The 13,943-nt window shown below is 36.0% G+C and overlaps 1 protein-coding gene across 14 annotated transcripts in view; it reads left to right on the top strand.

The window, feature by feature from the left end:
- The window catches only part of PDLIM5 (PDZ and LIM domain 5), a 225,507-nt gene extending 211,778 nt beyond the window's left edge, over positions 1-13,729 (top strand). For all 14 annotated transcript variants that reach the window (XM_086704559.1, XM_086704564.1, XM_086704558.1 and 11 more), the window contains 4 exons: positions 3,013-3,193; positions 5,673-5,793; positions 8,971-9,086; positions 10,475-13,729. In XM_086704559.1, coding sequence (XP_086560685.1) covers positions 3,013-3,193; positions 5,673-5,793; positions 8,971-9,086; positions 10,475-10,564 — 508 coding nt within the window. In that variant the 3' untranslated portion in view covers positions 10,565-13,729. The remainder of the gene's footprint in view (positions 1-3,012; positions 3,194-5,672; positions 5,794-8,970; positions 9,087-10,474) is intronic.
- Positions 13,730-13,943: the final 214 nt, after the last annotated feature.

The following is a 13,943-nucleotide window of genomic DNA, read 5'->3' as shown; positions in this document are numbered from 1 at the left end:
ATTATTCTTTCAATGATAGTTTTTTTTTTTAATTTTTTTTAATGTTTATTTTTGAGAAGAGAGAGAGAGAACAGGGAAGGGGCAGAGAGAGAGGGAGACACAGAATCCAAAGCAGGCACAGAGCCCGACGCAGGGCTTCAGCTCACAAGCCATGAAATCATGACCTGAGCCAAAGTCGGACGTTCAGCTGACTGAGCCACCCAGGTGTCCCTCAACTGATGATAGTTTTAATCAATTTAATTAATTTATTTGTACTAGGCACTATTCTATAAACCTTTTAAAAACAGTTTTAAGAATACATGAAATATAAGAAAATCTTCTAAATTATAAAAGGAAGCAAAAGAATAATGAAAATCATGAATGGGACCATTAAAAATGAAGACTGGTCAAAAATGTGCTCATTGAGACTTGACAAAACCTATAATAATGACCTTACATACTTGCCTAGGGTTTGACTAAATTTGGCTTTAAGCCTTCTAGTGGTCAACAAAGAAAGTTAATTTTTAAATTTACTGTACGATGAGTAAAAACCCTATTGCTCAGAAGAAGCAAAACTGTTCTTACTACGAAAACCTGAAGGACTTTCTCCAGAGAGTCCACAGGGAAATGACACTGTATGATCTCTAACAGATAACACTCTCGATAGCACCTTAGAGGAGGAGCACGGGTGACTGTCACAGGGCTGTTTCCTAGGACAAGTGTCAGTGTAGACTGATGGTGTCAGGCTGAGCACCAGTCATTAAAGGAATCATTCTGTGGAATGAATCAGGTCCAATATGCCATGAATCACAGAACGTCCTTCTCTGCTGGTCTGACTTGGTTTCAACACATATTTTAGGAAATCTAAAAATGGAGTGTGTATTCCTCAATCAGTTGTTCTTTTCTCAGATGAATTTTGTTAAATATTTGCTGGCACTGACAGCCATGTTTGTGGAGAAAGCTCTCAAGTGCATCCGTACGGAATGTGGAGTTTGATTAGATTGACTTTTGCAAACTGGAAAGCTGAATACAGATACAGGCCTTCAGGGGCCATCCAGCCTATGGAGGAGCTGGAAGATGTGCCCTCATAAAAAAAAATTCAGTCTAACAAATTCTTTGAAATCTGCCTTTAGTGTCCAAGCAAATGTTAGCACAGTTCTACCAGACTCTATGTTAAGGTCACAGTAAATTGAACCTGGCAGCCTTTTCAAGCTTGTATAACCAGATACCCACTTGGTGGAAAAGCTCAGTGGACTCATGAAACTTTGTCTAGCTTTGAGCATTGTGACTCCTTGGTTTATCTTTGAATATATACTGAGAAAATGAGAAGAAGGAGCTTGTTGAGTAGAACTGTTATTTATTATCCAATTAAAAATTGAGGGACAACCTACCCAAAGTAACATATTTGGTTACAGAATAAGTGATCTATAGCCCTTTCTTTCTCTGGCAGGAATTAGTTAACAAAGGCACTCCTTGTTAGTGATAACAAAACTATGGTGCCCTAAAGCTTAAAAACATAATAATAAAGTATTTGTCTCAAATGCTCAGGAGAACTGCATGCACCAGCTGATAAAAGTGGCATCATGTTATTAATAAAAAACAAGTTAACAAAAAATGAGGCTAGAAAATACCCTCTTATACCTCAAAGAACACATTTTTATCATTCATCAAGAACTTTTTTACTTTTTTGACTCTTGGAGGATTAGGTGCTGGTTCTGAGTAAACATCACTGTATTTGCAAAGAATTTCCCAGTGGGAAATAGTTACTGAATACTAAGGTTTATGTTATCATTAAAGGCTAAAAAATGCTTCGATTTTGTGATGCTCATTACTATGCCTTTTCCTATAATCTGCCTAGAAGTCAGGTATCCGTGCTCACTGACAATTAACTGTGTGGTCACTCAGTGATGATAATTGATGGTAATGAGATGAAAAGCAGAACATTCAGTTGACTACACCAGTTTGCTACAAATCAGGAAATTCAGCTTCTGGCCTTCACTCAGTGATTTTATGATATTTGTCAATCTTTTGAACATTCTGTATCTCAGCTTCTCCATCTGTTAAACTGAGTTTGTAATAACTGCCCTGGTCTATCTCACAGGAATGTTGTATGGACAAATTGGATAAGTGTAAAAGTGCCTTGGAGGTAAAGCCACTCTGTGAATAAAAATTAGTGGGATGGAGCTACTGAAAAGTACGTTGCAGAGGCTAGAATGGTTCATCTCTGCAGGCTTCATGACTAGATAAGGGTTCATAATGGATTCCTGTCAAGGAAACCAAACCCGTCTTATCAGTTCATGACTATATAGTATTTAATGGAAAAAAATCTCTTTACAAACATTTGTTACCTTGAAACAAATGTGCATTAAAAATCAGTCATGTTTTAATTAAATAAAACCTTTCTAAGTAGCTTCAAAACAGTCTCTAATATCCAGTTGACAGTTTCCATAGTCTATTTGGAGGGGTCATAAACATTTGATATGTTTAATAGAGTTGAGAAATAAGTATATGAAACAATGTGTGGGGAAGAGAAATTGACTGCAATGTTTTCTCAGGTAATAATTATTACTGTTTTTAAGACTCCTGACATTACCAAATTGAGATTTCTCTTTTGTCTATTTTATAGAAATGTCAACTTCTCATCTCTGTCTAAACCATGTATTTTTTTTCCTGGTTATTTCATTTTATGTCAGAGTTAACATCCTCATTCTCATTCATAATCATGATGCAGACAGACCCACTCATTGCAACTCAAAAAACATAACCACCAAATCTGTTGAAGATGAAAAAAAGTGGGGGAAATGGCCTTTCTTGAAGGAATCCCTTAAGTGCTTTTTACTCCTCCCCTTTATTCTCTTCACATAAATGCTCAGAGAGTTCCTATGTAAATTTACTGCGCCTATGTTTTCAGCCCTTGAGAAGGATAATTGAGCAAGTATTTAATTGTTTGGCCATTGCATAAAAGAGGTTCTGTCCAAGCTAACTTTAGAAACTTTTATTCCCAAGCCAACTCGATCTCTTTTCTTCTGGCAGGGGACCATTCCTAGTGGCACTGGGGAAATCTTGGCACCCAGAAGAGTTTAACTGTGCTCACTGCAAAAATACAATGGCCTACATTGGATTTGTAGAGGAAAAGGGATCCCTGTATTGTGAGCTGTGCTATGAGAAATTCTTCGCTCCTGAATGTGGTCGATGCCAAAGGAAGATCCTTGGAGTAAGTATCAGAAACCTGTTTATTCTGAATGAGCTTTAAAGCACAATAATTTTTTTGTTTTGAAACCCTTACATCAGTTTTCCTTTTTATTTTCTTCTTGCTTGATCCCCTCTCTGTTTTCATCACTGTTTATTATTGTAAAGCAAAACTAAATAGACCTCTGTAGAAGTATATCGGACTCGTGGGGTTAAGTTGTCTTTGGGTTTGTCTTACTGAGTGCTCGCTTGTCTGGGGAAAGTCTAGCCACTGTGGGGAAAAAAATAATTTACTGTGGGTGTGCTACCTCAACAGGACCCTGTTTGCTCAGGAATGAAGAGGTCGCACAGGACCACACACATCAGAGTTCTCAGAACTGACACCTTCACTGTTTTAAATTAAATTCCATAGCTTTTATAAGACCAGCATTTCCCCATTTGTCAGGGTTCAAGCACAGGGCACAGATCTCATGAAATATATAAGACATGAAGCTTATAAATGATATATTTTTCTTAAATGCATATAATGTTTAAAAATATAACCTATTTTATGAGAGTAGACATGTAATAGAAAAATAATCTAACCAACGGTTTTTTTTTTTTTTTCCCTTTTCGAAAAGGAAGTAATGTAGGAGTCAGATACATAATGAATAATGATGAATGAATGAATTTCCTGCTCTGGAATACTCAGTTTGCAATTTGCAAAGAAAGGGTCAGTCATTTCCTGTGGGTGACCAGGAGTTGGAATTTTATTTTGGAAGTGGCCAAGGTGCCTGGTCCCATACGAAACTCCTAAAGCTAATACAGAAGATGGAGATGGCATTGCTGAATTCTGCCATTCTCTCTATAAAAAATGTAATAATGAAAGTTTAATTTGTGTCAGTTGAGAGAAAAGTTAGTATAAATTATTGAGTAGTGTTAATTTCATGTTACATCTTTAAGTGGGTCTAAAACTTTGAGGACACTTAAATTATAAATATTCTTCATGAAATATTTCTGTATTATTAATTTGTACAATATGTTGGGAACAAAAAAGTAGCAACATACGGGCTATACCTTCCCAAGTGACAAATAATAAGTTGAATATATGTTAATACTGTATATAAATACAGTCTATGGAATTCTAGAATCATTAATAACACAAAGTCAGGTAACAGTCTTAGAACCAAATGAGGTTGTAGGAAATGGAAATCTTATCCTCATTGCCTTAGAGATGGGCCAGAACTTCACTACAGGGACAGATCCTCTGGGTTGTGTTTCAGTTGTTCAATTGCCTGTTCTAAGGGATAGGAATCAGTCTCAAGGATAGAAAGGGAAGTAAATGCTAAGAGCCATGAGAAATGATTTGGTTCAGTGTGTATTTGTTGTACATTTTCATGGTGATCTTTTTGGATCTAAATAACTGCCATGTCTTCCCATTATCCATCACTAGGCAACTGTTGCATTTTCTATGGCTAATAACTTACTCTGTATCATTGTATTTTGACAGTTTTTTATTATAAAAATATTTCACTCTAAATAATTAGAAAATACCAAAAAGATGTAAAGAAGAATATTAAAATGACCTATATATTTACCAGTCCCAGATAATTCCTGTTAAGCTTAGGATGTATTTTCTTCCAATTTGCTCTTTGTAATTCATTTACAAAATTGTAACCATACTTTATGTGTAGCATCCTCTTTTTTTGTGATAAAAGAGTAAATCCCATGTTATTAACTCATCTTCAAAAAATAATGTTTAATGGCTCCATCTCTGTCAATCCAAAGAAATGATTCCTTGCAAAACCAGCTTCTTAATAAGACTTCTTTTACTAATTAAACTCTGGCCCAAGTCTTTGATACTTGCTGTTTTGTTTTGTTTTGTTTTGTTTTGTTTTGTTTTGATACTTGGTATTTTTAACCATTGGGTCATTGTTGACTAGAATCCATACTTTGTGGTTCAAATTTTAGATGCTCATTTGAGTGTGTGCTTAGTGTAGTCACAGCTGATTTCCAGAACTGTAAACATGTGTTAAGCTGATTGGATTACACTGATTATGTTATTACTCCCATAATACACCAAAGCATAGGTTTGTTTTAATTTTTGAACATTTTGCCCTTCCTCCATGACATTTCCTTTCCTTTTTTTTTCCCTCCATGACATTTTCAAGATAATACTATGAAACCTATGTAATATTCCCTGACACCCTTTTGAGAGAAAGCAGAATGTATTACAGCAAGTACTTATGAAATGCTTACTTCATTCACTCCATATATAATGTTTAAGTAACACAACAGTCGTTATTTAAATAAGTTTACTGATGGGTATTTGTGGAAAACACACGTATTATATAGGGTATCAGTTTAGACCATTTGTGAATGTGTCTTTAGAGGAAAAGCTGATGGTAATGACAAAGCGTGTGCCTACGTTGGGTCAGTTTAAAAGGGCTGTGTTGGTACAACTAATAGAGTAAGCATCTGTGTATGATCATCTTTCTTTATATCCAATTGCCTTTCTGTAACAGGAGGTCATCAATGCTTTGAAACAAACTTGGCACGTTTCCTGTTTTGTGTGTGTGGCCTGTGGAAAACCCATTCGTAATAATGTTTTTCATTTGGAGGATGGTGAACCATACTGTGAGACTGGTAAGATCCTGAAGCCATTAAGTTTCTTAAATTTTGAATAAACTTAACCCTTAATGTTACTACCAAGTTGAAAGGCAGTAGGGGACAAAGTGGATTTCCAAATTGTTTTGGGGGCATTTAATGTCACTCTAAATATATAGCAAAAAACTATGTAAAACTTTTATGTGATTTCGTCAAAACAGATATTCCCAGTTTCCTGAAGAGAAATGAGCATGTATATATGCATTATCTAGTAGGAAAATATTTTACTTGAATCCCTAATAGTTTATGGATATGAATTCCACCACATTGTGTAGCTGAAAGCTACCTCTAACGGTGAATTTTGAGTGGTTACAAACATGAGAAGTATTCAGCTATTGAACATGATATTGATTTGCTGTTTAAGGCAACCTCCTTGAAAATAAATTGGAAGTCCTTTGTTACTCTTACTGAATGGAAGGGTAACCTTGGCTTGGATTGCTCCCTTAGTAAAATTATTTTTAATAAACTGGACTCTAAGGACCAATCTACTACATTTGTCTTACTACGTGAGCTCTGAATACTTCCTTTTCTTTCCCAAAGGCTGTAAGTGAAGTTTTGTAACACTTATTTGTTATTATTCCTCTTAGATATTAGTACCACACATATGTTTCAAAAAATAAAATATTTTCCTTCATCATGCCTGCATTCATTACCGCTGCATTTCCACTTTAGAGTTGTTGATCTACCTTGAAATGCAAAGTGTGGTGCTGGAGGAAAGGAATGTTGTACACTATTGAGTTAAGGGAGCAGTCAGCTTCTAATCTGAGGCTGGTAGCATCACGTGACCTTTTATTGCTCACTCATTCCTTCCAGCTGAGTTAGGAGCAGCGTGGATCTATGCCAGACTATCCACCAGGAAGCTCTATGGAGACGCCAGTGAACTATCTCATCGGGGGGCTGTTTGGGGACAGGATGGCTACAAGCTGCTACCCTGACCCAATCAGAATATTTCACATTTTGTGATTTCACTTAATTCTTCTGAAGAAAGAGGTGTTTGTTTGTTTGTTTGTTTGTTTTAAAATTAAGTTTTGCAAGACATTTTGACTAACTGGCAGATAGTCCCTGTCCAGCTACATACCTATATAGCTATCTAGCCTTAATATCATATTCATGTAGTCTAAGAAGGAAGATTTTTAAAACCCCAAAATGGCTTACAGAAAAGGAAAAATATTTTTGAAGATTTATTTAAATGTCACTTCTAGGGGCGCCTGGGTGGCTCAGTCGGTTAAGCGTCCGACTTCAGCTCAGGTCATGATCTCACGGTCTGTGAGTTCCAGCCCCACGTCGGGCTCTGTGCTGACAGCTCAGAACCTGGAGCCTGGTTCAGATTCTGTGTCTCCCTCTTCTCTGACCCTCCCCCGTTCATGCTGTGTCTCTCTCTGTCTCAAAAATAAATAAACATTAAAAAAAATTTTTTTAAAAACAAAAAATAAATGTCACTTCTAATCAACATGATCTACTCTTGTATTTTTTTAACCTCCAACACTTGTTATTAGCTCAGCCTTTCCCATTTCAATAAATGCCCCACTGTCCACTATCCCAAAATCTAAGATTCTATTCTTTCCCTTGCTCTCCTCATATCCAGTGTAATTAGTAAATTCTAGCAGTACCCTCAGTGTATATAATATATAAATTCATTCTTTTCTCTTCACCTCAGTGGTCACAACTAAATCCAACTCACCCTTTGCCTGGATGCTCTGATCACCAACTAAGATGGTCTGTCTTCTTTCCCCAACCTTTAAATAGAAGTTATTCAATGTGAATGTTTCAATGTGAATTAGATTATGCTTGATACCTTTGTTGGCTTCCACTTGAGTTACACATACATTCCTTACTAGACATGCTTTGCCACCCTTTTCTTTGACTACCTTACCCTCTGTCAGGCATATATCATCACCCCTTTGCTTTTCTGAACATGCTGAGATTCTTCCTGCCTCAGGGTCTTTGTATTTGCAGTTTCTTCTAACCGATATGTTCTTCCACAGCTTTTCTGTGGTGAGTTCTTTTTTTTGTCAAGCCTCAGCCCAACTGTTACCTCTTTAGAGAAGCCTTTCATAACCCACCTATTTAATGGAGTGTTACACACTTCCCTTAACTATTCTGTATCACAGGATTCTTTTCTTCATGGTCCTTTTCACAATGTGAAATTATTTATTATCACTTGTTTGAAAAATACAATAAACAACAACATCCTGCTCCCAGTGAGGATATAATCACCGTAAAGAGAGCAGCCACATCTGTCTTTTTCACCACTGTGCCACCCTTTAGTGCCTAGAACAGTGCCTGGCACATAGTAGGACTCAGTGGATAGGTGTTGAGCAAATGGTGCTAAGGAATACTGAAGATTGTTAAGGAAGGTAAATCAAGTTGGAAATGATAGTCTACTTTCCGCTCCAGCCCAGGTTGGAGTAAACACAAGTAGTGAGAATGGCTGCATAAAAGAAAATTGCCAGTAAGTTCTAATTTAGTAATAATAAAGAAACATCTTATCAAAACTGCTTTCTTTAGAAGGAAATCCTATTGGTATTTTATAACTACTCTGTGTCAAGTTAATGGTGTTCTCTGGCTAAGGATTTTCAGCACAAAGTCTTACAATTGAAAGGAAATTGCAGCAAAAGAATTAGTGGCTGATACTGTTAGGATACAGTCCAGCTAGAACCTCCGTCAAGGCACTTATTCATGGAAGTTTCTTGTGACTTTTTTTTCTTTCCTACCAAGTTAGATACTCTATGAAATGTTCTGGGTTATCAGATATTTCTTCTTGATTTATGTTCTTTAGTCTTACTGTTGCTAGTTTTGGGAAGTTCTGTTGTCTTTTGTTAAAAGTCATGTCTGTTGATAGCTTATCAGAGAACAGAGTCGTTCTTCATACATTGTTGGACATTTAAGTAGCTGGAGATAAGTGAGAAGTATTACGTAGAAAAACAGAATAAAGGACGTTAAGTTATGTAAATAAATAGCATTTACCCCACAGGTAACCTGAACCACAGTACACAGTGTCTCAAGCCAAAACATACCCTCTGAAAATTTTCCAGTTACTAGTAACTTCATCTTCTCATTTAATTCCAATTTTGTTGCTGCTTTCTAGGAATTATTATTCTAAAGCTTTGTCATGTTTAAATTATGTCTCCCCACCCCCACCCCACCCCAATACAGATTATTATGCCCTTTTTGGTACCATATGCCGTGGATGTGAATTTCCCATAGAGGCTGGCGACATGTTCCTGGAGGCCCTGGGCTTTACCTGGCATGACACCTGCTTTGTATGCTCAGTAAGTAAACTCTTATTTCCAAGTGAGAGGAGCAAGTATGGCCAGTTTTCACCTAAGCACTAAATAGAAACAGCAGATTTTGTATCTTTCAGACCTTCACACCTAGAAGTATTTTTACAGTGGTCTTCAAAGTTGTTCATTAAATTTTTTGTCATTATGTTGAGTTACTTGGCACAGAATAAGATGCTTACCCCTTTAGAGAAGGTCCTATTTTTAATTTATGTTTATAAGGAGAAGCTATATGTTTCTTAAAACAGTAAGAGACCTTGACATTTTTTTAAAACTCTGTTTTATTAGAGTGTTCTTAGTAATTTTTGGAAACATGAGTACTTGAAATAGAAACACACAATTCTAAAAAAATCTATTGTTGAATTAAGCATGGAAGCAAACTATATGTTGATTTGCCTCCTTCCTTAGCAATAGTCCATGAATAATTTTTTTTCTTTTTGAGACTATAATAAACCTATAGTTTACCTATTGTATTTGATATTTTCACATTTTTGGTTTTATTTTTAATGGCAGAGATAGATTGAGAGATTTACATTGCCCTTAGACTTTTATTTTTAATTTAGAAAGTAAATATCCAATAGAGATATTCTGTTCAGATATTTGCTTTTTTTTTATTGGGTTTAATATATCTTATAATTCTCAATACCCGTTGTATGAAGGGAAAAAGTTATGTTAATAGGAATCAAAGGATTTCCCCAAACATGACCATTGACCTTGTTCACCTCCTCCATCTCTTAGACTTCAGGGTATCTATAAAATGTAACAACTGGTAGCAGATTTGTTTGCTCCTGTTCTCTGGTAGAGATGCTCATGACCATTACACTTAACCAAAGGCAATAGGAAAGACAAGAGGACATAAATGCAGATAGTTAACAGACTGTATCATCATCCAGTAGCCAGATGTTGACCAGGGTTTTTACTATAAGGAACAAAGAAATGAATTAAAAAGAATTCTCAGGCAGTCTACGTCTGTGTGTCTGGAGCCTTCGGAATATCTGGCAAAGCAGTTGTATTTGTTTTTGTTTTGAATGCTCTGGTTCCCTACAACAGGAGGCATTGATTAGAATTTGGGAAGAGAACTTATATTTAATGTGACCTCTTTATGTCTTAATTTTTTCCTCAGAGCCAAGTGCTTCACTTATCATGAAGAAAAATAGTGATCACTGATTTAAATAAATCAGAATGCATTCCAGGAAAAAGTCATTCTTCATTGCTTTTGAAAGATTACATGAGATATCATAGTAATGGTTAAATATCAGAATGTCCAATACAACCAACTGACGTGCTTTGTCTTATCCAGTGGGTGAAAAAATCATTTCCCCTTCTTAGGCATATTTGATAAAATAACGATATTCTTTTAAATAATGCTTCTTTTTCAGGTATGTTGCGAAAGTTTGGAAGGTCAGACCTTTTTCTCCAAGAAGGACAAGCCACTTTGCAAGAAACATGCTCATTCTGTGAATTTTTGAAAGTCAACAGCTCAGGGGAGGAGAAGAAATTTGAAGAGAAAGAGAAGAATTAGAATTACCGATGAGTTTTTAGATTTAATATTTGTAGGAGTTTTGAAAAATAATAGTGACCCTGAAGGGATAAATTCCAGCTTTAAAAACCAAGTCTATGAGGAAATATTTGGCTTCGTAAAGTAGAGAGACAGTTTGGCATTTATGATTACTTTTTCCTCTATTTTCTGCCCATAAAATAACTTTTATAAAAGCCAATTTCCTGGTTGACTATTAAATTCATCATAGAATAAATTAGTGAAGAATTAAACTTTAGAATAAAAACCTCTAACATTTAGGCTGAGGTGATTATACTTTCTTTCCTTGTTAGGTAGTTCTGAGTAAATCTGTAAAAGGCAATGAAAATTGCCTTGCATCGTCAGTAGGTAAAATGTATTTTTTCAAAAATAGTGCTTATCTTTAAAACAGGAAATAGTTTAAACAGAATTTTATCAGTAGTAGGTATCAGTTTTTTAAAAAACCGTATGTACTTTTTTGTCTTCTAGCTGATCATTCCAGTGGGGAAGACCATTGAGATTTTTTATCAAAATGTGTCCTGCCAATAGGAGGTGTGGTATTTCTCTCATCTACCCCCCTCCAAAAAGCCACCATGTAGTTTCTAAATGTCAAATTTTTTGCCTTTTATTAAAATATGGCCATTTCTATTTATGTATTCATTGTTTTATCACCTGTATTAGTCAAACTCCATTTTTCCCCCTTCCCTCATGCTGAGGTTAAGAGAGTAAGTAGAAAAGAGTGTGGTTAAGAATTATAGTAAATCAGAGGATTGTATCCAAAATTTTTAAAAATCCCCCCCTTTTGGACAATAAGTCCATTAGATAAGTTTCAGATCTGTACTACTGACTGATAAAGGTTCGAGAACTCTCTTTGCAGAATAATTTTTTCTTTGATTCTGCATTAGAAAAGTAAAAGATTGGCTTGGGGATGTGATAAAATCTAGGATTTTTGTTTGTTTGTTTTCTTTCAGTAGCTCTCTCAATAATAAATGAACCACTTCCAAATGTGATCTTGAAGTTTGGAAAATGTTTACTCCCAGAGGTTGGTAGTATAGGAGGGAAACATGATCAGTCGCCCAGACTGGCTCGTTATTTGTTTTCTGTATTTGGGGGGGGGGGGGGAGGGGGAAATTATGTAGATAACACATGAAGACAGAGCAACCATTGTGGTGAAATTGTGAATTGTATTGATATTTGCCCAGTGAGAAAACAGATTATGACATTGAATAGTTTTTCCCTTTGTTTCTAGAATGGATGCAAGCCCATGATCCCACTAAGGTATAATATCAATTTGTCTGGGGCAAGGTGCTTTTAAAGTTGAGACAGAACCCCAAGCCCTCCCTGCCCCATAACTCACTAACGACTTCACTTCCATTGTGTGTGTGTGTGTTTGTTATAGAGGGAGGTTTTAGGCTCTAATATTTGTTTAACCTCCCTAAGAACTTTGCAAGGCATCTGTCCTGAAAGCTGTTAATTTATGGCCTAGCAGATTTATATTATATACAGATAATAATTAAGTGGGAATAAAAGAATGAACAGGGTGACATGAAGTGGCTTCACCAGTAGCAACCCCCAACTACCTCCTCGCCCTGCATCTGTAGGGAGGCAGGAAGTTTTATTTTCGAAACAGAGTGCTGGGACTGAATTGTGCGTTATTTCTCATTGCTGCTGAAACCACCTGTAGAGTTCGTGCTGGCTAATGTGCGTGGTCACATATCTTAATGTCAGTCTCTTTCTTTACGTGATATAAACTGGTGGTTTTGTTTTGATGTAGTAGAGATTTTTTTTTTTTTGGTTGTTTAGTTTTGCCTTTATAGATTCTGTGCCAAGATAGTATTTGAAAAGTCAGTGGCATTTAGGTATTTCCTTTAAAGAATTTTATTTGACCTGGATTTCTCATTAAGTTACTTTACACTAAGGATCTCATTTTTATTCGATTTTTCTTCATACACACTATTCATGGAGCGTAATTTTGCATTCCTCTAAATTTTGTCCCTAAAAGGATAACATTACTTCTTCCTAATTTATCATTTTGTCTTTGTGCTTTGTCCTCTTTTGTGGCAAAGCTTTATATCTGTTCCTAAAACAGTTAATCCTGTGAAATAAATATTGATTATAACCCAGAAGAATCTCTGTATTTTCCAGTGGGGAATGCCGTATTTAATATACCAGCATTAATCTTTTAATAACTGGCAGAGCACTTTATTCTTCTGGCGAGCTCCCTGAATATTTATTTTTCTGATTATAAATATTCCAGATCAGTAGCATTTTTTTTTAATCATTACCTCTTTACTGTAGAGCATTTACTTGTAGTCTTTCTTGATGTATATTTTGGAATGCTGTACTTAGTATAATACAGATTAAAATTACAGTATATGACTCTAAAGCATCCCCCACTTGTATTTCCCAAATTCGAAAATGCTAGTGACAGGTTCCAACTTATAACATTTTGTAGACTTCCAAGGGCTGAATGTTGCCCACTGGAGTGGCGGCCGAGAGAGGATCCCCACTGTTTATGTTCATAGCACCATACTATTTCTTACGGATTCGGGCTCCATTTACAGCCGAACACTACAGCCTCGTCATTTGGTCACAGTGTTAAGACCGATAAGAGTTGCAGTCTTCCAACTGTCAGTTGAAACCTTATGGTTAAAAGTCATCTACAACAAAAATGTTTTCATGGTGCCATTTTCACAGGGTAGTGTACTAGGACCACTTTCATAGAAAATGATTCCTTCCTCTCCCTTGTTCAAGTAGGAATCTAGTGTTGTATTAACATTTTTGTAACGTTTAGAGTTTTTTAATCATCCCTGTTGAAAGGAGAGGCCTTTCAGACATAAGAGAGGGGGAAACACTGACTAATTTTATACGGATCTAATGTGGCATCACTGTCATCCCTAATCCTCCGCATGTTTTAAGATACTGGCTTTGGATTTTCAAAATATCATTTGCCTTTCTGTTGATCTGTATTTTCTGTTGCTTTACATTTTTCAGTTTGTATATGTCTGTACTGTTTTGCTTTTGGCTATATTTTCGAATAAACACCACATGAGAAATATAATCAGCATAGTTACACCTTAATGTGCACATAATAAATAAATGGCCGCAGTGATGTAAACAGGCTCTCCTGGTTTTTCTTTTTGTGGGTGGCACGTGGGTCCCATCAAAGTGATCGTGGGGATAACAGGGTTTGCAGGATCGGAAGAGAAATGACAATTCCCGGGAGAATCCCTCTTTTATGACATTTGCCTATCAAAATGTCCCAGAAACAAAACATTTGAAAAGTGTCACATTTATTCTGCTTTGATCCATGTTTATGCTGTGCATGTAGC

The sequence above is a fragment of the Puma concolor genome, chromosome B1 (assembly GCF_028749965.1).
Source record: "Puma concolor isolate L17-30 chromosome B1, mPumCon1.1.hap2, whole genome shotgun sequence".
Taxonomy (NCBI): Eukaryota; Metazoa; Chordata; class Mammalia; order Carnivora; family Felidae; genus Puma; species Puma concolor.
The sequence above is the reverse complement of the archived record's forward strand: the minus strand, read 5'-3'. Positions and strand labels throughout refer to the sequence as shown.